General features: G+C 42.1%; 2 protein-coding genes and 1 long non-coding RNA gene across 3 annotated transcripts; all 3 read left to right on the plus strand.

Annotated features, from left to right (window-relative positions):
- Nucleotides 1-1,631: 1,631 nt before the first annotated feature.
- LOC108705613 (E3 ubiquitin-protein ligase RNF182) lies at nt 1,632-5,007 on the plus strand. Its single transcript, XM_018242502.2, has 2 exons — nt 1,632-2,180; nt 4,124-5,007. The coding sequence occupies exons 1-2, from the start codon at nt 1,922-1,924 to the stop codon at nt 4,141-4,143; spliced, it is 279 nt and encodes a 92-aa protein (XP_018097991.1). The 5' UTR covers nt 1,632-1,921; the 3' UTR covers nt 4,144-5,007.
- Nucleotides 5,008-13,079: 8,072 nt separating this feature from the next.
- On the plus strand, nt 13,080-21,474 carry LOC121402083 (E3 ubiquitin-protein ligase RNF182-like). The gene is made up of 2 exons (XM_041587812.1): nt 13,080-13,470; nt 20,836-21,474. Exons 1-2 carry the CDS (start codon nt 13,185-13,187, stop codon nt 20,892-20,894), a joined length of 345 nt encoding a protein of 114 aa, XP_041443746.1. The 5' UTR covers nt 13,080-13,184; the 3' UTR covers nt 20,895-21,474.
- A 172-nt stretch (nt 21,475-21,646) lies between these two features.
- LOC108703461 lies at nt 21,647-22,374 on the plus strand. The gene is made up of 2 exons (XR_001933467.2): nt 21,647-22,018; nt 22,064-22,374. It is a non-coding gene; the product is annotated as an uncharacterized LOC108703461 (long non-coding RNA).
- The last annotated feature ends 924 nt before the right edge of the window (nt 22,375-23,298 follow it).

Below are 23,298 nucleotides of genomic sequence, written 5' to 3' on the forward strand. Positions count from 1 at the left end.
TGTCTCTCACCTACAGACTTATCCCTCCCTTAACCCTCTCTCCTGTTCTCTACCTACAGACTTATTCCCTCCCTTACCTCTCTCCTGTCTCTCACCTACAGACTATCCCTCCCTTACCTCTCTTCTCCTGTCTCTCACCTACAGGACTATCCCTCCCTTTACCTCTTCCTGCTCTTCGCACCTTATCAGATATCCCCTCCTCTTACCTCTCTCCTGTCTGCTCACCTACAGACTATCCCTCCTCTACCCCTCTCTCCTGTCTCTCACCTACAGGACTATCCCTCCCTTACCTCTCTCTCCTGTCTCTCACCTACAGGACTATCCCTTTCTTACCTCTCTCCTGTCTCTCACCTACAGACTATCCTCCCTTACTCTCTCCTGTCTCTCACCTACAGACTATCCCTCCCTTACTCTCTCCTGTCTCTCACCTACAGACTATCCCTCCCTTACTCTCTCCTGTTCTCTCACCTACAGACTATCCCTCCCTTACCTCTCTCCTGTCTCTCACTACAGACTATCCCTCCCTTACCTCTCTCCTGTCTCTCACCTACAGGACTATCCCTCCCTTACCTCTCTCTCCTGTCTCTCACCTACAGGACTATCCCTCCCTTACCCCTCTCTCCTGTCTCTCACCTACAGACTATCCCTCCCTTACCTCTCTCTCCTGTCTCTCACCTACAGACTATCCCTCTCTTACCTCTCTTCCTGTCTCTCACCTACAGGACTATCCCTCCCTTACTCTCTCCTGTCTCTCACCTACAGACTATCCCTCCCTTACTCTCTCCTGTCTCCTGTCTCTCACCTACAGACTATCCCTCCCTTACCTCTCTCTCCTGTCTCTCACCTACAGACTATCCCTCCCTTACCCCTCTCCTGTCTCTCACCTACAGACTATCCCTCCCTTACCCCTCTCTCCTGTCTCTCACCTACAGACTATCCCTCCCTTACTCTCTCCTGTCTCCTGTCTCTCACCTACAGACTATCCCTCCCTTACCTCTCTCTCCTGTCTCTCACCTACAGACTATCCCTCCCTTACCCCTCTCCTGTCTCTCACCTACAGACTATCCCTCCCTTACCCCTCTCTCCTGTCTCTCACCTACAGACTATCCCTCCCTTACTCTCTCCTGTCTCTCACCTACAGACTATCCCTCCCTTACCTCTCTCCTGTCTCTCACCTACAGACTATCCCTCCCTTACCTCTCTCCTGTCTCTCACCTACAGACTATCCCTCCCTTACCCCTCTCCTGTCTCTCACCTACAGACTATCCCTCCCTTACCTCTCTCTCCTGTCTCTCACCTACAGACTATCCCTCCCTTACCCCTCTCTCCTGTCTCTCACCTACAGACTATCCCTCCCTTACCCCTCTCTCCTGTCTCTCACCTACAGACTATCCCTCCCTTACCCCTCTCTCCTGTCTCTCACCTACAGACTATCCCTCCCTTACCTCTCTCCTGTCTCTCACCTACAGACTATCCCTCCCTTACCCCTCTCTCCTGTCTCTCACCTACAGACTATCCCTCCCTTACCCCTCTCTCCTGTCTCTCACCTACAGACTATCCCTCCCTTACCTCTTTCTCTCCTGTCTCTCACCTACAGACTATCCCTCCCTTACCTCTTTCTCTCCTGTCTCTCACCTACAGACTATCCCTCTCTTACCTCTCTCCTGTCTCTCACCTACAGACTATCCCTCCCTTACCCTCTACCCGCTGAGTCAGTGACACTGATTATTCCTAATTATTTTACTTCTCTGAAACTCATTAAAAAGAGGGCGGAGCTTGGAGATAATCCTCAGTCCCATGTCTCCTGATTGATTCCGGCAGTTCCAGGGAAGCCCCGCCCCGCGCTATATTAGTGAGCGACTCGGAGCGATAAGAAGAGATTTGTTTCAGAGGAGCAGGACAGACAGACAGACAGACAGACATGGAGGAGTGCGGGATCTGTTGCTATGAATACGGGCCGGGCAGGGAAGCCTTCTGGTTGGACGGCTGTGTGCACGTGATCTGCGCGAGCTGCCTGGGGCACCTGGTGGGAAAATCTGGGACCATTATGTGTCCGTACTGCAGGGCGTTTTCCGCGTTGCCTAGCGACCAACTGTACGGACTCTGCGGAGGGTCGGAGAAGGGGCGGAGCCACAGGAGCTGGATAAAGAGATTGTTCCATCCCCGAAAGCGTCACCAAGGTAACAAGGAGCCGCTCACTTTGATTGGCAGGAGGGGCGTTTCCATTCTGTACTGGCGGGTGGGGGGAGCAATAACTGACATTTGTGAGTTTGACCAATAAGAATTGAAGAGTCTTTGAGCGCCTGGGCGGGGCTTGATTATCCGCACAATATGGCAGCCCCCTGCTCTGCCCGAGAAATAGAAAATAACAAGAGCAACAAGAATCTCTTGCGTGGAATAAGCCAAACCTGTACATTATATTATGACTTTCCCCATATTCTGCTGTTTTTTTTCCTGAAAACATCCTGTTACAATTGGATTTAATTATAAGGATTTCTTTTGGTCGGAATCACTTGCTGACAGTTTCAGGCGACGCTCATTCCTACATCAGGCATTTTGCACATTAACCCGAATGGGGGTAAGATTTCTCCCCACCCACCTGGACCTTACCTGCACCTTCGGGCCACACGGTACATAGAGACTAGGACCGCCATCAGAAATCACAGGGCCCCATATGACAACATTCCCTGGGCTGCGCCCACCGAAAGCCCCACTTACAGGTCCGCCCTCCCACCCCACAGGTCCGCCCCCCACCACACGGTAAACGTCCATGCCTTCTCTAAATCAGCAGCTCTCAGAAAGATGGGGGGCCCAGCTAATCAAGTAAGTGTGGCATGGCCGGGGCCCCCCTTACCCTAAGGGCCCCCTACAACTCTCCCCCCTGATAGAGACCCTCAGGAACTCAATGTGACTTTTAATGATATGATATGGCTCTACCCAGGGGCTGTCTATGTCCATGTACCTCCTTGTATGTTTCTTTTCTTAAAGTTACCCCCTTGCAACCAACCTTTTTTTATGGGCCCCCCCTTAGATCATGACAAGGTTCTCACTGTAAATAAATATTCACCCCTAAATGTTCTTCTAACAGGGCTTCCAGGGTTATCTAAGAAAGCAGTTAGATATTCTCCCCAAATCTCACCCCTAATTGTCCTTCAGCCTGAGCCCCTCCTGCCGCAGTTTCAGGTGCCCCCGGGTGGTCTGGCCCCACTGCTCTTCTTTAAATCCATTATGGCTTCTGTGGGTGACTAGTGATGGGCGAATTTGCGCCATTTCGCTTCGCCGAAAAATTCGCGAATTTCGCGAAACGGCGAAAAATTCGCGAAACGGCGCCGGCGTCTTGTTTCTTGACGCCGGCGCCCATTGTTGACGCCGGCGTCCGTTTTTCGGGAAAAAATTTTTTGACGGCGGCGAATTTTTTTGGCGAATTTTCGCGGGCGTTTCGCGAATTTATTCGCTGGACGCGAATCGCGCGAATTCGCGCCTGGCGAATAAATTCGCCCATCACTATGGGTGACAGTTGAATTAATATAAACAACGGGAAGCGTGACTTCCGTGGATAATATAAATTATCAGTGTTTCCCCCAGATTCCATGAGAAGCAAAAACCTGAATTTTATTGTAGAGTGTAAGCTGCTATGTCTAAATCACTCACCCCTTCAGATAAAACATGTTATAACAGGTTTTGGAAGACATTTCTGGATTAGGGAGAGAGATACGAAACACGTCAGGACACGTTGTTTTAGCAATATGGAATGAAATCAAGTTTTATCCAGATCCGTTGGCTTCACGGTTACGGTCACTTTTGCAGCCAGGTCTAAAATGATGCCACCGATCCTAGAGATGAATGAGATCACTGACCCGGCCACGTGAGTCTATAGTTCTAATGTTGAGTCAGTGTCTTGGATCTGAGCCACAAATCAGACCAAACCTGCTGTTTTTTTGAGAGGAAGTGGACTCACCCCGATACCAAGAAATACACTCCCTCATACAAACAATGGCTCTGGCTTATGTGTAGGATAAAAGCACCTTGTTTCTTTGTTTCATCCATACTTGGAATGACATAAGACTCCTTCCTGAGTGCCCATACCCCAATAACAGAATTGATTTTTTCTCTTCTTTTTTAGCGAGCCGGGGTCAAGGGTGAATGTGGCCTCAATAAGGTCGTTGCTGAGTTGTCAGGAAAAAAGAAAGTGGGAGCTGTTAGAACAATAGACTCCCAACTGTGCCGCCATTTTGGAGCTCATTTCTGATCACACAAGGAGACCAGTACCAAGGACTTTACTGGAATATTCCAGAGACCAGCTGCTGGTCCTGGCAACGTATTCTGAGACTTTGGAATTTTCGTTCCGTCCCGGCGGCGGTTTATTTATGCAAGAGTTTTCTACAGAAGCTTCTAATGAGGATACAACTGCAGTTGTGACTCATCGACTTCCGTCGATCATGTGTTGTATACATTCGTTGGGTTTGCTTCCTACATAGCTGTAATTATTATTATTATTTTTAGAAATGTCAAAGTTAATATTTTGTAATGACATAATTGGGCAACGGTCACATGTTGGTCTATTAATTTCATTTACATTTGTTTTGGTTTTTATTTCTGATGGTGATTAAATGTTTCTATATATATAAATATATAATACTATACACAATGGTCACATGATGATTGCTTTGGAAGTTGAGTTTTAATGGCTGCCATGCATTGCGGTTCAGTGTTCTCCTGATGGTGGACTCAGTTACTTAGAAGTTACCCTGGGTTCCTTTGTAACCTCCCCCACCAGGTTTAGGCTGAGAATTAAAATAACCTCTGTTTCATTTGTGTAACTAGCTTGTCTTCATCTGCTTTAACGCTGATGTTTTAGATGATAAGATGATGTTTTAGATCACATTAATATACAAATATAGAAAAAACTAAAGGGTTCACAAACTTTAAAGCACCACTGTAGATACATTTGAAGCCTGTGGGAGATTGCTCCTTGGCACGATTGCTGCTCCGGACTACTTTGCAGCTGCACTGCCTGCAAAAATGTTAGGTCCCACCAGGGTTGGGCCAAGCCGATTTGGCACCCTAGGTAACCCACCTGACCGTCACGCCCCCCTCTCCCCGGGTGCTTGCACGAATGTATGCCAGTAATGCGCTGTAACACACGGGAGGGAAAAGCAGCCAATGGGTGGGGGGTTTGAGGGACAATAGGGGGTAAGCCGAAGACCCTTTAACAGGCAACTCACCAGTGGTCCCCCCTATTGTTGCACCCTAGGCTGGTGCCTCTTCTGCCTACCATTGTTCCGGTCCTGGGTCCCACCAACGTTATACACTCCCCATTCTATCTCAAGCTACTTTCTGGGTTTCACCTGTGCATCTTCAACCATTAAAGGAGAAGGAAAGGTTAAAACTAAGTAAGCTTTATCAGAAAGGTCTATATAAATACACCAGTAAACCCTCAAAGTAATGTTGCTCTGAGTCCTCTGTCAAAAGAAACACCACATTTCTTTCCTTCTATTGTGTACTCATGGGCTTCTGTTTCAGCTTAAACCTCAAGGGCTAGGGCTTGGGCATGCTCAGTTTGCTCCTCTCCCCCTCCCCTCCCTGCTGTAATCTGAGCCCAGAACTATGAGTGAGCAGGAAGACACACAGGCAGGAAGTGATTTCACAGCAAGCTAATATGGCAGCTGCTATCCTAAACAAACGGAGAAGACAGTGTCTAGAGCTGTTTACTCGGGTATGATAAAGCATTACAAAGAATAAAAATAGCGTTCTAGCTTGCACTATTGTGGCTAATCTATTGGCAATAAACTGCCTCAGGAACTCTCCTCCTTAAAATTGTATTTATGCACAATGCGCCCCTCTGGTAGCACTTACTTCTTGTGCTCTAAGTTATCCTGCAATCTGGAAGAGAGGACAAAATCAGGCAACAGGCAATGGGCTTCTGGCCATGGGAAGTGCTAGAGCTCCTCTATTTATTTAACTGGGCATTTATGTGGCCTTTAAATAAGGATATTAGGTATGAACTCAAAGAGCAAAAGAAAAATTGCCTTCAAAAATATCTGTTACAAAAAATGAGATGTTAGAACCACACTATTAGGCACCACAAGTATTAGGTATGCACTGAATCTGTAATTTATGGATTCAGCTGCGGCCACCAAAAAAGAAAAAACGAAACGGTTATTTCCAAATATATCCCAGATTCTGTGAGTCCCCCTATATCCGTTGTATACAAACACTGAGGGAATCCTCCTTAGGCATTTCGAACACTGGTGGACATCTGGTGGAAAACGACAGTCAGAATCTGGTGGAAAACGACAGTCAGAATCTGGTGGAAAACGACAGTCACAATGGCCCAGTCTGCCTCTCACAGCACATGAAGAAAAGGTAGACAGACCGACATGCAAAAGGTCTCTAGCTCGGAGGTTCACATTGTGTTATACGGGCTGCTTTCTACTCAATAGAGGTTTATTCAAAATTCATCAAAAACAAGAAAAGTTATCCCAAAACTCAATATTATATTAAAAATATACTCTTTATTCAAAAATCATGTTAAAAAATAGGCATACAGACCATATGGTATTCTGACTTATGCGTTTCATACCCCCTAGTACAATTCATAGGTATACATATTTAATGCCTATGTACCAGCGGGTATGAAACGCGTAAGGTGGAATACCATGTGGTCTGTATGCCTATTTTTTTAACATGATTTTACCCTTTAGAACTGGGGGCTTTATCCCAGAAATCATGGGCCCTTTTGGACAGACCCTGTAGAGACAAGCATCCCACAATATAGATAGATTTTTTATTATTCAAAATTCATGCCATAATAATTTACCCCTTCATACCTTGTGACAATGCAGACGTCACATCATCATTCATTATTTAATACGCTCTACTCTTGTACCCACTTACCTCATACACAGGCCATCACTATTTGCCTCTCTGCAATGGGGGCAACAATGAATACTGTCTCTATATTAATATATATTAAATATAATATGGATGTAACAAACTCAAATGTTCGGATTAATCAGATATCACCCAGCCGTTGGTGGGCATATCGGGGGAAAGATCTGCTTGTTTGGATATTATCGTGTATGACCAGCTTTACATAGTAAGCTCCAGGGTGCTGATTTGATTCACTGGTTCTGACCTCCTGATTATGATAGCTTTTAGCCTCGACCTTTGACTGAATATTGACCAAGGAACTCTTTACCCTTTGTATACGGCATGTCTGATTATTTATGTTCTTTGCTACTCTCCAAGTCTCAGTGAAATCCCTGATGTGCACTCTGTTGTATGCGCCAGACATCTCAATCACTCAGCAGAAGCGAGCAGGATTGTCATGAGCTCAATTTCTGGTTAAAATACTGTCTATAGGGTCCTGTAGAACGTGATCCGACCCTGTATCCCATCATTCTATATATCCATCACCTGCTGAGTATCAGGTATCATGGTAACTTCCATCATATAAACAAAAATGAAAGTTCATCTCTTCTGCTGTAGAAGAATTTCGGCTCTTAAAGTTACCAGAAGTGTTTTTTTTGCTGCCCCGGAAAACCAGTAGGACACGGGTGCCTGAGGCCAAATACTCAAACTTATTCATGGCACTATTGCCCCTGTGCTCTTCTTTACCCCCTTCTTGTCCAATGATAAAGCAACCTTCATGGCAGCATTCTCTGCTTTACATGATGTCCACCAGGCAACCTGATTGGTTGGTTGGATTTCCCAGTGGTTCAGTATGACCTGTAACCAAACAACACTTTCCCTGTTCTGCAGAAAAACAACACATATGATTATTTAACTTCCGTGTTTGTGTGGGTTTTTCTCACATGTGGGATGCGGTAAATATTATTTGTAGAAAGGTGTGACTTTCAGTTTACTGTAAACAGTATTGTACCAGGGAGTGGCAAAGGCTGTTGGAATTGCTCAAGATTAGTTATGACTTCCTTATAACCAGACTTTCCTTAGAAGCAACTTGGTATGACCCAGATAAACACACCGAGGAAAGTGCTGTTTCATGCTGGTCTTTTCCTTATAGCAGAGTCAGCCAGAAATGAGCTCTGATCAGTTACATTCCGTACATACACGTCTCTATCAGATGCTAGATACAATGGCCAGACACATCAATTATAATTAGGTTTGGGGAGGCTTAAGCAGCCCACACATTGGTCAATAGAACATGCCAAACAAGTCAACTGCATATTGGCTTGTGTGTCTTGACGTCTAACCAGCCAACCCTACTGAATTAATACAGGTTGAAGACCCCACTTGGCCACTGGTGCACTCCTTTCCCTATGTGTCTAAAAAGGCCTCCATTATGATCCAGTCTTCTACTACTGGGCCAAATGATTGGATCAGCCTACTTTGGATTAGAGTGTGGTTGGCCAAATTCAGCAAAAATCAAGTCGTCAACCTCATCAGATGAGCAGAGCCTGCCATGTATGCCCATCAAGTTGGTGATGCCCTCTCATAACCATAACCCAACATGAAGTTGTCCAAACAACGATCCATAGCCCCTACCGAAGCCATCACGCAACAATGATAATCAAAGTAATTACGTTTAAGGGACAGACTCCAATCCAGCCCACCCAACACACACAGAGGATGACTATGGTCACTAAGGTACCAGATCATATGGTCAATCATATGTCAACCCAATACCTGGAAGGTATTCCATGAGCAACTTGTAAATAACCCCCAACTTTGCAGACGTGCCCAGTCGTAATGGAAAACTGCTCTTATGAGACAGGAGAGGTGAGGAAGGCACATAATCATTCTTTTCCCTGCCCACCACTTTTTTTTCTGCGGAGGATACTGTTATGGGAGCAACGGCAAAGTCATTTTAAAGAAAAAGCCAATTTTTGTAACATATATCGAAACTCCGTATCAGTGTCCCACTGGGCCCCTTTTACCTCGGTCCGTCCAGCAGTCCCTGGGTCTGCTCCCTCTATAGTTACATATTTAATCAGTTGGATATCGCCCAGCTCAAATGCATTTAGCATCAATCCGTTTTAAATGCTCTAGTAGACTTAAAGCATTTGTGAGAAGCAACACAATTTCTTCTTATGAACATATATATTGCTCACCTTTTCTTCACGGTGACCTGGGTGTATATATCCCAGGTCCTACGCTTATAGGTTCACAAACTTTATCACTTTGGTCACAGATCAGGGGGGGAAAAAAGTACTCACCGAGTCCCAAACCCCTAGTTTGTGGGGAAAATCTTGAAGAGTCGGTCCATACACCACTCGTGGGATTAAAAACATTGAAGTTTATTTCAGCAAGTTAAAAGCATCACTGTCCTGACGCATTTTGGACCATGCCTATGAATACATATCTGTGATACGAAACGCATCAGGACACTGATGGTTTTAACTGAAAATTAACTGAAATAAATTTCAATGTTTTTAATCCCATGAGTGGTGTATGGAGTGTTTGCAGACTCTTTACTTCAAGATTTTTCCCCCTATAGTTATAGCCACTGTTTGTTCCAGATTTCCCCCTCACTTGTGTTCCATTACCGCAGGAATGTTCTACGCACACAACACACTGTCCGTACAGTTCACCTCACGTTGCCTTTGTCTTATAAACAACAATACAAAACTTTCCAAAGAATTTACTGCATCAGTGAGTGTGTCAGACACGCGTCAGGGAAACCTTGTTAGATAAACGTTTCCAGGCACAAATGTCGCCTAGTGTATGTCATGTGACCCATGGAAACGTAACTGCAACAGTCTCACTATTTCACAGGGTATCTACGTACAACTGACATATAATGTAATGACCCCGTCTGCATCCGTCCCTTACCTCTCTCCTGTCTCTCACCTACAGACTATCCCTCCTTTACCTCTCTCTCTCTCTCCTGTCTCTCACCTACAGACTATCCCTCCCTTACCTCTCTCTCCTGTCTCTCACCTACAGACTATCCCTCCCTTACCTCTCTCCTGTCTCTCACCTACAGACTATCCCTCCCTTACCTCTCTCCCCTGTCTCTCACCTACAGACTATCCCTCCCTTACCTCTCTCCTGTCTCTCACCTACAGACTATCCCTCCCTTACCTCTCTCTCCTGTCTTTCACCTACAGACTATCCCTCCCTTACCTCTCTCCCCTGTCTCTCACCTACAGACTATCCCTCCCTTACCTCTCTCTCCTGTCTCTCACCTACAGACTATCCCTCCCTTACCTCTCTCTCCTGTCTCTCACCTACAGACTATCCCTCCCTTACCTCTCTCTCCTGTCTCTCACCTACAGACTATCCCTCCCTTACCTCTCTCTCCTGTCTCTCACCTACAGACTATCCCTCCCTTACCTCTCTCCTGTCTCTCACCTACAGACTATCCCTCCCTTACCTCTCTCCCTGTCTCTCACCTACAGACTATCCCTCCCTTACCCCTCTCCTGTCTCTCACCTACAGACTATCCCTCCCTTACCCCTCTCCTGTCTCTCACCTACAGACTATCCCTCCCTTACCTCTCTCGCTGTCTCTCACCTACAGACTATCCCTCCCTTACCTCTCTCCTGTCTCTCACCTACAGACTATCCCTCCCTTACCTCTCTCCTGTCTCTCCACCTACAGACTATCCCTCCCTTACCTCTCTCCCTGTCTCTCACCTACAGACTATCCCTCCCTTACCTCTCTCTCCTGTCTCTCACCTACAGACTATCCCTCCCTTACCTCTCTCTCCTGTCTCTCACCTACAGACTATCCCTCCCTTACCTCTCTCTCCCTGTCTCTCACCTACAGACTATCCCCTCCCTTACCTCTCTCTCCTGTCTCTCACCTACAGACTATCCCTCCCTTACCTCTCTCTCCTGTCTCTCACCTACAGACTATCCCTCCCTTACCTCTCTCCCTGTCTCTCACCTACAGACTATCCCTCCCTTACCTCTCTCTCCTGTCTCTCACCTACAGACTATCCCTCCCTTACCTCTCTCTCCTGTCTCTCACCTACAGACTATCCCTCCCTTACCCCTCTCCTGTCTCTCACCTACAGACTATCCCTCCCTTACCCCTCTCCTGTCTCTCACCTACAGACTATCCCTCCCTTACCCCTCTCCTGTCTCTCACCTACAGACTATCCCTCCCTTACCTCTCTCCTGTCTCTCACCTACAGACTATCCCTCCCTTACCCCTCTCCTGTCTCTCACCTACAGACTATCCCTCCCTTACCTCTCTCTCCTGTCTCTCACCTACAGACTATCCCTCCCTTACCTCTCTCTCCTGTCTCTCACCTACAGACTATCCCTCCCTTACCTCTCTCCTGTCTCTCACCTACAGACTATCCCTCCCTTACCTCTCTCTCCTGTCTCTCACCTACAGACTATCCCTCCCTTACCTCTCTCTCCTGTCTCTCACCTACAGACTATCCCTCCCTTACCTCTCTCTCCTGTCTCTCACCTACAGACTATCCCTCCCTTACCTCTCTCTCCTGTCTCTCACCTACAGACTATCCCTCCCTTACCTCTCTCTCCTGTCTCTCACCTACAGACTATCCCTCCCTTACCTCTCTCCTGTCTCTCACCTACAGACTATCCCTCCCTTACCTCTCTCTCCTGTCTCTCACCTACAGACTATCCCTCCCTTACCTCTCTCTCTCCTGTCTCTCACCTACAGACTATCCCTCCCTTACCTCTCTCTCTCCTGTCTCTCACCTACAGACTATCCCTCCCTTACCTCTCTCTCCTGTCTCTCACCTACAGACTATCCCTCCTTACCTCTCTCTCCTGTCTCTCACCTACAGACTATCCCTCCCTTACCTCTCTCTCCTGTCTCTCACCTACAGACTATCCCTCCCTTACCTCTCTCTCTCCTGTCTCTCACCTACAGACTATCCCTCCCTTACCTCTCTCTCTCCTGTCTCTCACCTACAGACTATCCCTCCCTTACCTCTCTCTCTCCTGTCTCTCACCTACAGACTATCCCTCCCTTACCCCTCTCTCCTGTCTCTCACCTACAGACTATCCCTCCCTTACCTCTCTCTCCTGTCTCTCACCTACAGACTATCCCTCCCTTACCTCTCTCTCTCCTGTCTCTCACCTACAGACTATCCCTCCCTTACCTCTCTCTCCTGTCTCTCACCTACAGACTATCCCTCCCTTACCTCTCTCTCCTGTCTCTCACCTACAGACTATCCCTCCCTTACCTCTCTCCTGTCTCTCACCTACAGACTATCCCTCCCTTACCTCTCTCTCCTGTCTCTCACCTACAGACTATCCCTCCCTTACCTCTTTCTCTCCTGTCTCTCACCTACAGACTATCCCTCCCTTACCTCTCTCTCTCCTGTCTCTCACCTACAGACTATCCCTCCCTTACCTCTCTCTCTCCTGTCTCTCACCTACAGACTATCCCTCCCTTACATCTCTCTCCTGTCTCTCACCTGCAGACTATCCCTCCCTTACCTCTCTCTCCTGTCTCTCACCTACAGACTATCCCTCCCTTACCCCTCTCCTGTCTCTCACCTACAGACTATCCCTCCCTTACCCCTCTCTCCTGTCTCTCACCTACAGACTATCCCTCCCTTACCTCTCTCTCTCCTGTCTCTCACCTACAGACTATCCCTCCCTTACCCCTCTCTCCTGTCTCTCACCTACAGACTATCCCTCCCTTACCCCTCTCTCCTGTCTCTCACCTACAGACTATCCCTCCCTTACCCCTCTCTCCTGTCTCTCACCTACAGACTATCCCTCCCTTACCTCTCTCTCCTGTCTCTCACCTACAGACTATCCCTCCCTTACCTCTCTCTCCTGTCTCTCACCTACAGACTATCCCTCCCTTACCCCTCTCCTGTCTCTCACCTACAGACTATCCCTCCCTTACCCCTCTCTCCTGTCTCTCACCTACAGACTATCCCTCCCTTACCTCTCTCTCTCCTGTCTCTCACCTACAGACTATCCCTCCCTTACCTCTCTCTCCTGTCTCTCACCTACAGACTATCCCTCCCTTACCCCTCTCTCCTGTCTCTCACCTACAGACTATCCCTCCCTTACCTCTCTCTCTCCTGTCTCTCACCTCCCACATCTGCAACACTGGGGATGGGCGGGGCACAGAGCAGTGTAGCCCCACCTTTTCCTTACGATTGGCTCTGGCGACTGTCAGTTTCAGAGAAGCCGCAGCCCCTGGTCTATATGAGCCGCTGTTATTAGGCAGTAGGATCAGAGAGCGAATGGGAAAAGCAATATAGATTTCAAAGTGAGATGCACCGAGCGCTGCCAGACACAGACATGGAGGAGTGCGGGATCTGTTGCTATGAGTACGGGCCGGGCAGGGAAGCCCACTCGTTGGACGGCTGTGTGCACGTGATCTGCGCGAGCTGCCTGGGGCACCTGGTGGGCAAAGACGGAACCGTCACGTGTCCATTCTGCCGCGCGCTTTGTACGTTGCCTAGCAACCTGTTGCACCGACTGTGCGGGGGGATAGAGAAGGTGCCGAGTCGCACGAGTTGGGTAAAGAAACTTCTCCAGCCCAAGAAGCGTCACCAAGGTAACCGAGACCAACTGCAACTGACTGGCGGGGGAACTGTGTATCACTTATTGACTGGTGTCTCAGAGTCAGTTCCTTCCCTAGTGAGTCCCCGGAAATACGTCACAGTCTGCAGGAAATCCTTGTGCTCAGGAGAAGCCTCAATTTTAATCAATATTAATCCTAAATGCAAACCTCAGTCATCTGAGAAACTTAATAACAAACCTTAATGGTCCCCAGTACAAAATATAAACATTAATGGTCCCCAGTACAAAATATAAACATTAATGGTCCCCAGTATAAAACTAAATATAAACATTAATGGTCCCCAGTACAAAACTAAATAGAAACATTAATGGTCCCCAGTACAAAACTAAATAGAAACATTAATGGTCCCCAGTACAAAACTAAATAGAATCATTAATGGTCCCCAGTACAAAACTAAATAGAAACATTAATGGTCCCCAGTACAAAACTAAATAGAAACATTAATGGTCCCCAGTACAAAACTAAATAGAAACATTAATGGTCCCCAGTACAAAACTAAATAGAAACATTAATGGTCCCCAGTACAAAACTAAATAGAAACATTAATGGTCCCCAGTACAAAACTAAATATAATCATTAATGGTCCCCAGTGCAAAACTAAATATAGAAACATTAATGGTCCCCAGTACAAAACTAAATATAAACATTAATGGTCCCCAGTACAAAACTAAATAGAAACATTAATGGTCCCCAGTACAAAACTAAATATAAACATTAAAGGAAAACTATACCCCCCAAACAATGTAGGTCTCTATTAAAAGATACTGAGTAAAACAGCTCATGTGTAAAACCCTGCTTCATGTAAATGAACCATTATCATAATAATATACTTTTTTAGTAGTATGTGCCATTGGGTAATCACAAATAGAAAATTGCCATTTTAAAAAATAAGGGCCGCCCCCTGAGATCGTAAGATTCACTGTGCACACATACAAACCACATGTAAGGTCACATGAGCCAATTAACAGACAGAGTTCTGCCTTTGCTTCCTCACTTCTTCCTGTTACAGTTAGTGTTGGAGTATTTCTGGTCAGGTGATCTCTGAAGCAGCACAGATAGAGTCACGAAATGGTGGTTCAAGGCAAGAGATGTAAAAGGGCAATATTTATGTAAATATATATTCCAGTTTGGTAAGATTCTTTAATATGTCATTCAATTTGATATAAACTATCTGTTGCTTAAGTATTCATTTTGGGGGTATAGTTTTCCTTTAATGGTCCCCAGTACAAAACTAAATAGAAACATTAATGGTCCCCAGTACAAAACTAAATATAAACATTAATGGTCCCCAGTACAAAACTAAATATAAACATTAATGGTCCCCAGTACAAAACTAAATAGAAACATTAATGGTCCCCAGTACAAAACTAAATATAAACATTAATGGTCCCCAGTATAAAACTAAATAGAAACATTAATGGTCCCCAGTATAAAACTAAATAGAAACATGAATGGTCCCCAGTACAAAACTAAATAGAAACATTAATGGTCCCCAGTACAAAACTAAATATAAACATTAATGGTCCCCAGTACAAAACTAAATAGAAACATGAATGGTCCCAGTACAAAACTAAATAGAAACATTAATGGTCCCCAGTACAAAACTAAATATAGAAACATTAATGGTCCCCAGTACAAAACTAAATAGAAACATGAATGGTCCCAGTACAAAACTAAATAGAAACATTAATGGTCCCAGTACAAAACTAAATAGAAACATTAATGGTAGAACATAATGGTCCCAGTACAAAACTAAATAATTCCCAGAAACATTAATGGTCCCCAGTACAAAACTAAATAGAAACATGAATGGTCCCAGTACAAAACTAAATAGAAACATTAATGGTCCCCAGTACAAAACTAAATATAGAAACATTAATGGTCCCCAGTACAAAACTAAATAGAATCATTAATGGTCCCCAGTACAAAACTAAATAGAAACATGAATGGTCCCCAGTACAAAACTAAATAGAAACATGAATGGTCCCCAGTACAAAACTAAATAGAAACATTAATGGTCCCCAGTACAAAATAGAAACATTAATGGTCCCCAGTACAAAACTAAATAGAAACATTAATGGTCCCCAGTACAAAACTAAATATAGAAACATTAATGGTCCCCAGTACAAAACTAAATAGAAACATTAATGGTCCCCAGTACAAAACTAAATAGAAACATTAATGGTCCCCAGTACAAAACTAAATATAAACATTAATGGTCCCCAGTATAAAACTAAATAGAAACATTAATGGTCCCCAGTATAAAACTAAATAGAAACATGAATGGTCCCCAGTACAAAACTAAATAGAAACATTAATGGTCCCCAGTACAAAACTAAATATAAACATTAATGGTCCCCAGTACAAAACTAAATAGAAACATGAATGGTCCCAGTACAAAACTAAATAGAAACATTAATGGTCCCCAGTACAAAACTAAATATAGAAACATTAATGGTCCCCAGTACAAAACTAAATAGAATCATTAATGGTCCCCAGTACAAAACTAAATAGAAACATGAATGGTCCCCAGTACAAAACTAAATAGAAACATGAATGGTCCCCAGTACAAAACTAAATAGAAACATTAATGGTCCCCAGTACAAAATAGAAACATTAATGGTCCCCAGTACAAAACTAAATAGAAACATTAATGGTCCCCAGTACAAAACTAAATATAGAAACATTAATGGTCCCCAGTACAAAACTAAATATATAAACATTAATGGTCCCCAGTACAAAACTAAATAGAAACATTAATGGTCCCCAGTACAAAACTAAATAGAAACATGAATGGTCCCCAGTACAAAACTAAATAGAAACATGAATGGTCCCCAGTACAAAACTAAATAGAAACATTAATGGTCCCCAGTACAAAACTAAATATATAAACAATAATGGTCCCCAGTACAAAACTAAATAGAAACATTAATGGTCCCCAGTACAAAACTAAATATATAAACATTAATGGTCCCCAGTACAAAACTAAATAGAAACATTAATGGTCCCCAGTACAAAACTAAATAGAAACATTAATGGTCCCCAGTACAAAACTAAATATAGAAACATTAATGGTCCCCAGTACAAAACTAAATAGAAACATTAATGGTCCCCAGTACAAAACTAAATAGAAACATTAATGGTCCCCAGTACAAAACTAAATATAGAAACATTAATGGTCCCCAGTATAAAACTAAATAGAAACATTAATGGTCCCCAGTATAAAACTAAATAGAAACATGAATGGTCCCCAGTACAAAACTAAATAGAAACATTAATGGTCCCCAGTACAAAACTAAATATAAACATTAATGGTCCCCAGTACAAAACTAAATAGAAACATGAATGGTCCCAGTACAAAACTAAATAGAAACATTAATGGTCCCCAGTACAAAACTAAATATAGAAACATTAATGGTCCCCAGTACAAAACTAAATAGAATCATTAATGGTCCCCAGTACAAAACTAAATAGAAACATGAATGGTCCCCCAGTACAAAACTAAATAGAAACATGAATGGTCCCCAGTACAAAACTAAATAGAAACATTAATGGTCCCCAGTACAAAATAGAAACATTAATGGTCCCCAGTACAAAACTAAATAGAAACATTAATGGTCCCCAGTACAAAACTAAATAGAAACATTAATGGTCCCCAGTACAAAACTAAATATATAAACATTAATGGTCCCCAGTACAAAACTAAATAGAAACATTAATGGTCCCCAGTACAAAACTAAATAGAAACATTAATGGTCCCCAGTACAAAACTAAATAGAAACATTAATGGTCCCCAGTACAAAACTAAATAGAAACATTAATGGTCCCCAGTACAAAACTAAATAGAAACATTAATGGTCCCCAGTACAAAACTAAATATAGAAACATTAATGGTCCCCAGTACAAAACTAAATATATAAACATTAATGGTCCCCAGTACAAAACTAAATAGAAACATTAATGGTCCCCAGTACAAAACTAAATAGAAACATGAATGGTCCCCAGTACAAAACTAAATAGAAACATGAATGGTCCCCAGTACAAAACTAAATAGAAACATTAATGGTCCCCAGTACAAAACTAAATATATAAACAATAATGGTCCCCAGTACAAAACTAAATAGAAACATTAATGGTCCCAGTACAAAACTAAATATATAAACATTAATGGTCCCCAGTACAAAACTAAATAGAAACATTAATGGTCCCCAGTACAAAACTAAATAGAAACATTAATGGTCCCAGTACAAAACTAAATATAGAAACATTAATGGTCCCCAGTACAAAACTAAATAGAAACATTAATGGTCCCCAGTACAAAACTAAAATAGAAACATTAATGGTCCCCAGTACAAAACTAAATAGAAACATTAATGGTCCCCAGTACAAAACTAAATAGAAACATTAATGGTCCCCAGTACAAAAACTAAATAGAAACATTAATGGTCCCCAGTACAAAACTAAATAGAAACATTAATGGTCCCCAGTACAAAACTAAAAACATTAATGGTCCCAGTACAAAACTAAATAGAAACATTAATGGTCCCCAGTACAAAACTAAATAGAAACATTAATGGTCCCCAGTACAAAACTAAATAGAAACATTAATGGTCCCCAGTACAAAACTAAATAGAAACATTAATGGTCCCAGTACAAAACTAAATAGAAACATTAATGGTCCCCAGTACAAAACTAAATAGAAACATTAATGGTCCCCAGTACAAAACTAAATAGAAACATTAATGGTCCCCAGTACAAAACTAAATAGAAACATTAATGGTCCCCAGTACAAAAACTAAATAGAAACATTAATGGTCCCCCAGTACAAAACTAAATAGAAACATTAATGGTCCCCAGTACAAAACTAAATAGAAACATTAATGGTCCCCAGTACAAAACTAAATAGAAACATTAATGGTCCCCAGTACAAAACTAAATAGAAACATGAATGGTCCCCCAGTACAAATAGAAACATAATCCCCATACAAAACTAATAGAAACATTAATGGTCCCCAGGTACAAAACTAAATAAAAACATTAATGGTCCCCAGTACAAAACTAATAGAAACATTAATGGTCCCCAGTACAAACTAAGAACATTATGGTCCCCAGTACAAAATAGAAACATTAATGGTCCCCCAGTACCAAAACTAAATAGAAACATTAATGGTCCCCAGTACAAACTAATAGAAACATTAATGGTCCCCAGTACAAACTAAATAGAAACATTAATGGTCCCCAGTTACAAAACTAAATAGAAACATTAATGGTCCCCAGTACAAAAACTAAAAGAAACATTAATGGTCCCCAGTACAAAACTAAAATAGAAACATGAATGGTCCCCAGTACAAAACTAAATAGAATCATTAATGGTCCCCAGTACAAAACTAAATAGAACATTAATGGTCCCCAGTACAAAACTAAATAGAAACATTAATGGTCCCCAGTACAAAACTAAATAGAAACATTAATGGTCCCCAGTACAAAACTAAATAGAATCATTAATGGTCCCCAGTACAAAACTAAATAGAAACATTAATGGTCCCCAGTACAAAACTAAATAGAAACATTAATGGTCCCCAGTACAAAACTAAATAGAATCATTAATGGTCCCCAGTACAAAACTAAATAGAAACATTAATGGTCCCCAGTACAAAACTAAATAGAAACATGAATGGTCCCCAGTACAAAACTAAATAGAAACATTAATGGTCCCCAGTACAAAACTAAATAGAAACAGTAATGGTCCCCAGTACAAAACTAAATATAGAAACATTAATGGTCCCCAGTACAAAACTAAATAGAAACATTAATGGTCCCCAGTACAAAACTAAATAAAACATGAATGGTCCCAGTACAAAACTAAATAGAAACATTAATGGTCCCCAGTACAAAACTAAATATAGAAACATTAATGGTCCCCAGTACAAAACTAAATAGAATCATTAATGGTCCCCAGTACAAAACTAAATAGAAACATGAATGGTCCCCAGTACAAAACTAAATAGAAACATGAATGGTCCCCAGTACAAAACTAAATAGAAACATGAATGGTCCCCAGTACAAAACTAAATAGAAACATGAATGGTCCCCAGTACAAAACTAAATAGAAACATTAATGGTCCCCAGTACAAAACTAAATATATAAACAATAATGGTCCCCAGTACAAAACTAAATAGAAACAGTAATGGTCCCCAGTACAAAACTAAATATAGAAACATTAATGGTCCCCAGTACAAAACTAAATAGAAACATTAATGGTCCCCAGTACAAAACTAAATAAAACATGAATGGTCCCAGTACAAAACTAAATAGAAACATTAATGGTCCCCAGTACAAAACTAAATATAGAAACATTAATGGTCCCCAGTACAAAACTAAATAGAATCATTAATGGTCCCCAGTACAAAACTAAATAGAAACATGAATGGTCCCCAGTACAAAACTAAATAGAAACATGAATGGTCCCCAGTACAAAACTAAATAGAAACATGAATGGTCCCCAGTACAAAACTAAATAGAAACATGAATGGTCCCCAGTACAAAACTAAATAGAAACATTAATGGTCCCCAGTACAAAACTAAATATATAAACAATAATGGTCCCCAGTACAAAACTAAATAGAAACATTAATGGTCCCCAGTACAAAACTAAATATATAAACATTAATGGTCCCCAGTACAAAACTAAATAGAAACATTAATGGTCCCCAGTACAAAACTAAAGAGAAACATTAATGGTCCCCAGTACAAAACTAAATAGAATCATTAATGGTCCCCAGTACAAAACTAAATAGAAACATTAATGGTCCCCAGTACAAAACTAAATAGAAACATTAATGGTCCCCAGTACAAAACTAAATAGAAACATTAATGGTCCCCAGTACAAAACTAAATAGAAACATTAATGGTCCCCAGTACAAAACTAAATATAGAAACATTAATGGTCCCCAGTAAAAAACTAAATAGAAACTTTAATGGTCCCCAGTACAAAACTAAATAGAAACATTAATGGTCCCCAGTACAAAACTAAATAGAAACATTAATGGTCCCCAGTACAAAACTAAATATAGAAACATTAATGGTCCCCAGTACAAAACTAAATAGAAACATTAATGGTCCCCAGTACAAAACTAAAAAGAAACATTAATGGTCCCCAGTACAAATCTAAATAGAAACATTAATGGTCCCCAGTACAAGTCTACATTTCTCTACAGTAGAAAAATAGGTGTCTAGCCCTTAGGTAAGTAATTAAATGTGTTTATTGTTTAGCTTCTTGTGGTCTAGTTAATGTCATTTAAAGGAAACCATAACATTTAACTTTTCTCTCCCTTTAGGAAGCCGGAGAGCAGGTGATATCAGTAAAGTTGGAGTTATTTGCCCGTTCTTCCTTTAAGCTGCTCCTCAATGTGGAATTCTAACATTGGAGACGTCCCAGTTGGAGCCACAGGAGTGTTGTTGCATCCCCAGCTCCATCCTGATTTCATTCATGGAAAACCAAATGCTTCTCACAGGAGGAGACCGGCGACATGGACTGTTGCTTGGTGGGACCTTGGAAACAGAAGTCTCTCCTGTACATACAAAGTATTGTAAAGACATCGGACTCTGATCGACCGCTGGCGGTGATTTTTTATTTATAAATGACTTTTATTTCTGCTGAAATAGTGATACAAATGTCCCAGGAAACGTACTCTGTGTAGGATAACATCTTTTTCTATAAATGCTTGCATCAATATAATTATTAATGACAAGCTCATTGTTTGGCTGCCAAGCCTTGTAAAATGATAAACAAATGTATATTTTTACATTTTACTCCTCTGTGTAATCTACGTTCAAAGAAGTGCAAGCAGTTAGTTAAGCCAGTCACTAAGATCTGCTTAAAGGGCTGCTTCACCTTTAAGTTCACTTTTAGTATGTTATAGAATGGCCTATTCTAAGCAGCTTTTCCATTAGTCTTCATTGTTTATCTTTCATAGTTTTTTTGCATTTTTCTTCTGACTCTTTCCAGCTTTCAAAGGGGGGTCACTGACCCCATATAGAAAAAACAAAAGCTCTACTTTTTATTACTCCTCTTTCTATTCAGTCCCTCTTTTATTCTTAGTCCAGTCTCTTATTCAAATCAATTCATGGTTGCTAGGGGAATTTGGACCCTAGCAACCAGATGTCTGAAATTGAAAACTGGAGAGCTGCTGAATAAAAAGCTACTAATAAATAATAAAGCATTAAAAACAGTTGCAAATTATCTCGGAACATCACTCTAGACATACTAAGCGTTAACAACCTTTTTAAAGGGAAACTAAGAAGCAACGATAAATAACTTGCACTGCTTTTCGGAAAGATGTTATCAACAAGTCTCCACGGTAGCTTAACTGAATGTACAATTTAGTTTTTATTCAGTAGAATTCAATGCCTGCCTGTTCTATTTCTCCAGGCTTGTGCAGCATGTAAACAACGTGCAAATATTGCCCAATAACAGGTCTGACAGGTACGTGACTTTGGCCTCAGTAATAGAGTCACATGGTAGCTACGCGGAATCCTCGGGCAGGGTATGTGTGTTTAATTCAGATCATTATCTCTCATGAACAACTTGTTTTCTGTAGCCCCTTGGTTGTACTTGGTGAGAGGAAGCTCTTGTGTTGCACTAAACACATGCACATTCGCTTGTCACGTGTAATAGCATATATATTCCCAATAAGTCGTATTTAGTGGACCCAAATCCAGTCTCTTGGCACATTTGTCTCCTGATTTCTTAAAGGGACATTATACACATTTATGTATGCTTGTTTAATATGAGCACAATCGTTTCTATTGAACATGTATTCTGCCTATTTTTGTTTTAAAAAAAAAAAAAATACATATTTTCCTGTTGTAAACTACCGGTACTTTGGAAACTTGTTTTTCTTCTCTGAACTACCTCCCCTCCCTGGGTAATTTGTTCAAATTAGGGATGAATCGAATCCACTATTTTGGATTCAGCCAAACCACCAAACCGAATCCAAATCCTAACTTGCATATACAAATTAGGGGTCGGGAGGGGGAAACCATTTTTTACTTCTTTGTTTTGTGACAAAGTCAAGTGATTTCCATCCCGCCCCTAATCTCCTTGTGCAAATTAGGATTTGGTTCAGCCAGGCAGAAGGATTCGGCCAAATCATGTTGAAAAAGGCTGAATCCTGAACCGAATCCTGGATTCAGTGCATCCCTAGTTCAGATGGCCATAATGAGCTCTGTATAAACAAACTGATCACTCTCCTTAGCTGCATGTTTTTTTATGCTTTAAATCAAGGAGAAGCACATTACACCTCTATGCAGACTGGCCATTCCTCTTACTAGTCTGCCTATGAGAGTATATAGTACGCTTACACATTACTAGGGACAATAGTTAGAAAATGAAAGTGGAGTCTTGATTAGACAAATCATTTCTTAATTAAAACCGGCAAAACGTATGTTCTGCACAAGCTCTATTCATTAGACTCCTCTCAAAAAGGGGGTATACCTTTAGGCTAGGACCACACAACACAGATATTCTGCAGGTGGAGAATCATCATTATCTGACTTACCGTATATACTCGAGTATAAGCCGAGTTTTTCAGCATCCAAAATGTGCTGAAAAAGTCTACCTCGGCTTATACTCGGGTCAGCGAGCAGTAGCTGAGATTGCAGTCACTTTTAATCATTCCTATACCAACAGTTCACTTGGGGAGAGACTGCAATATCCCACAATGCCCTCTGTTGGTTATATGAAAGAATAACAGTGCGCCCTCTGTTGGTTATATGAAAGAATAACAGTGACTGTAATA

Source organism: Xenopus laevis, chromosome 3S (genome assembly GCF_017654675.1).
Source record: "Xenopus laevis strain J_2021 chromosome 3S, Xenopus_laevis_v10.1, whole genome shotgun sequence".
Classification (NCBI taxonomy): Eukaryota; Metazoa; Chordata; class Amphibia; order Anura; family Pipidae; genus Xenopus; species Xenopus laevis.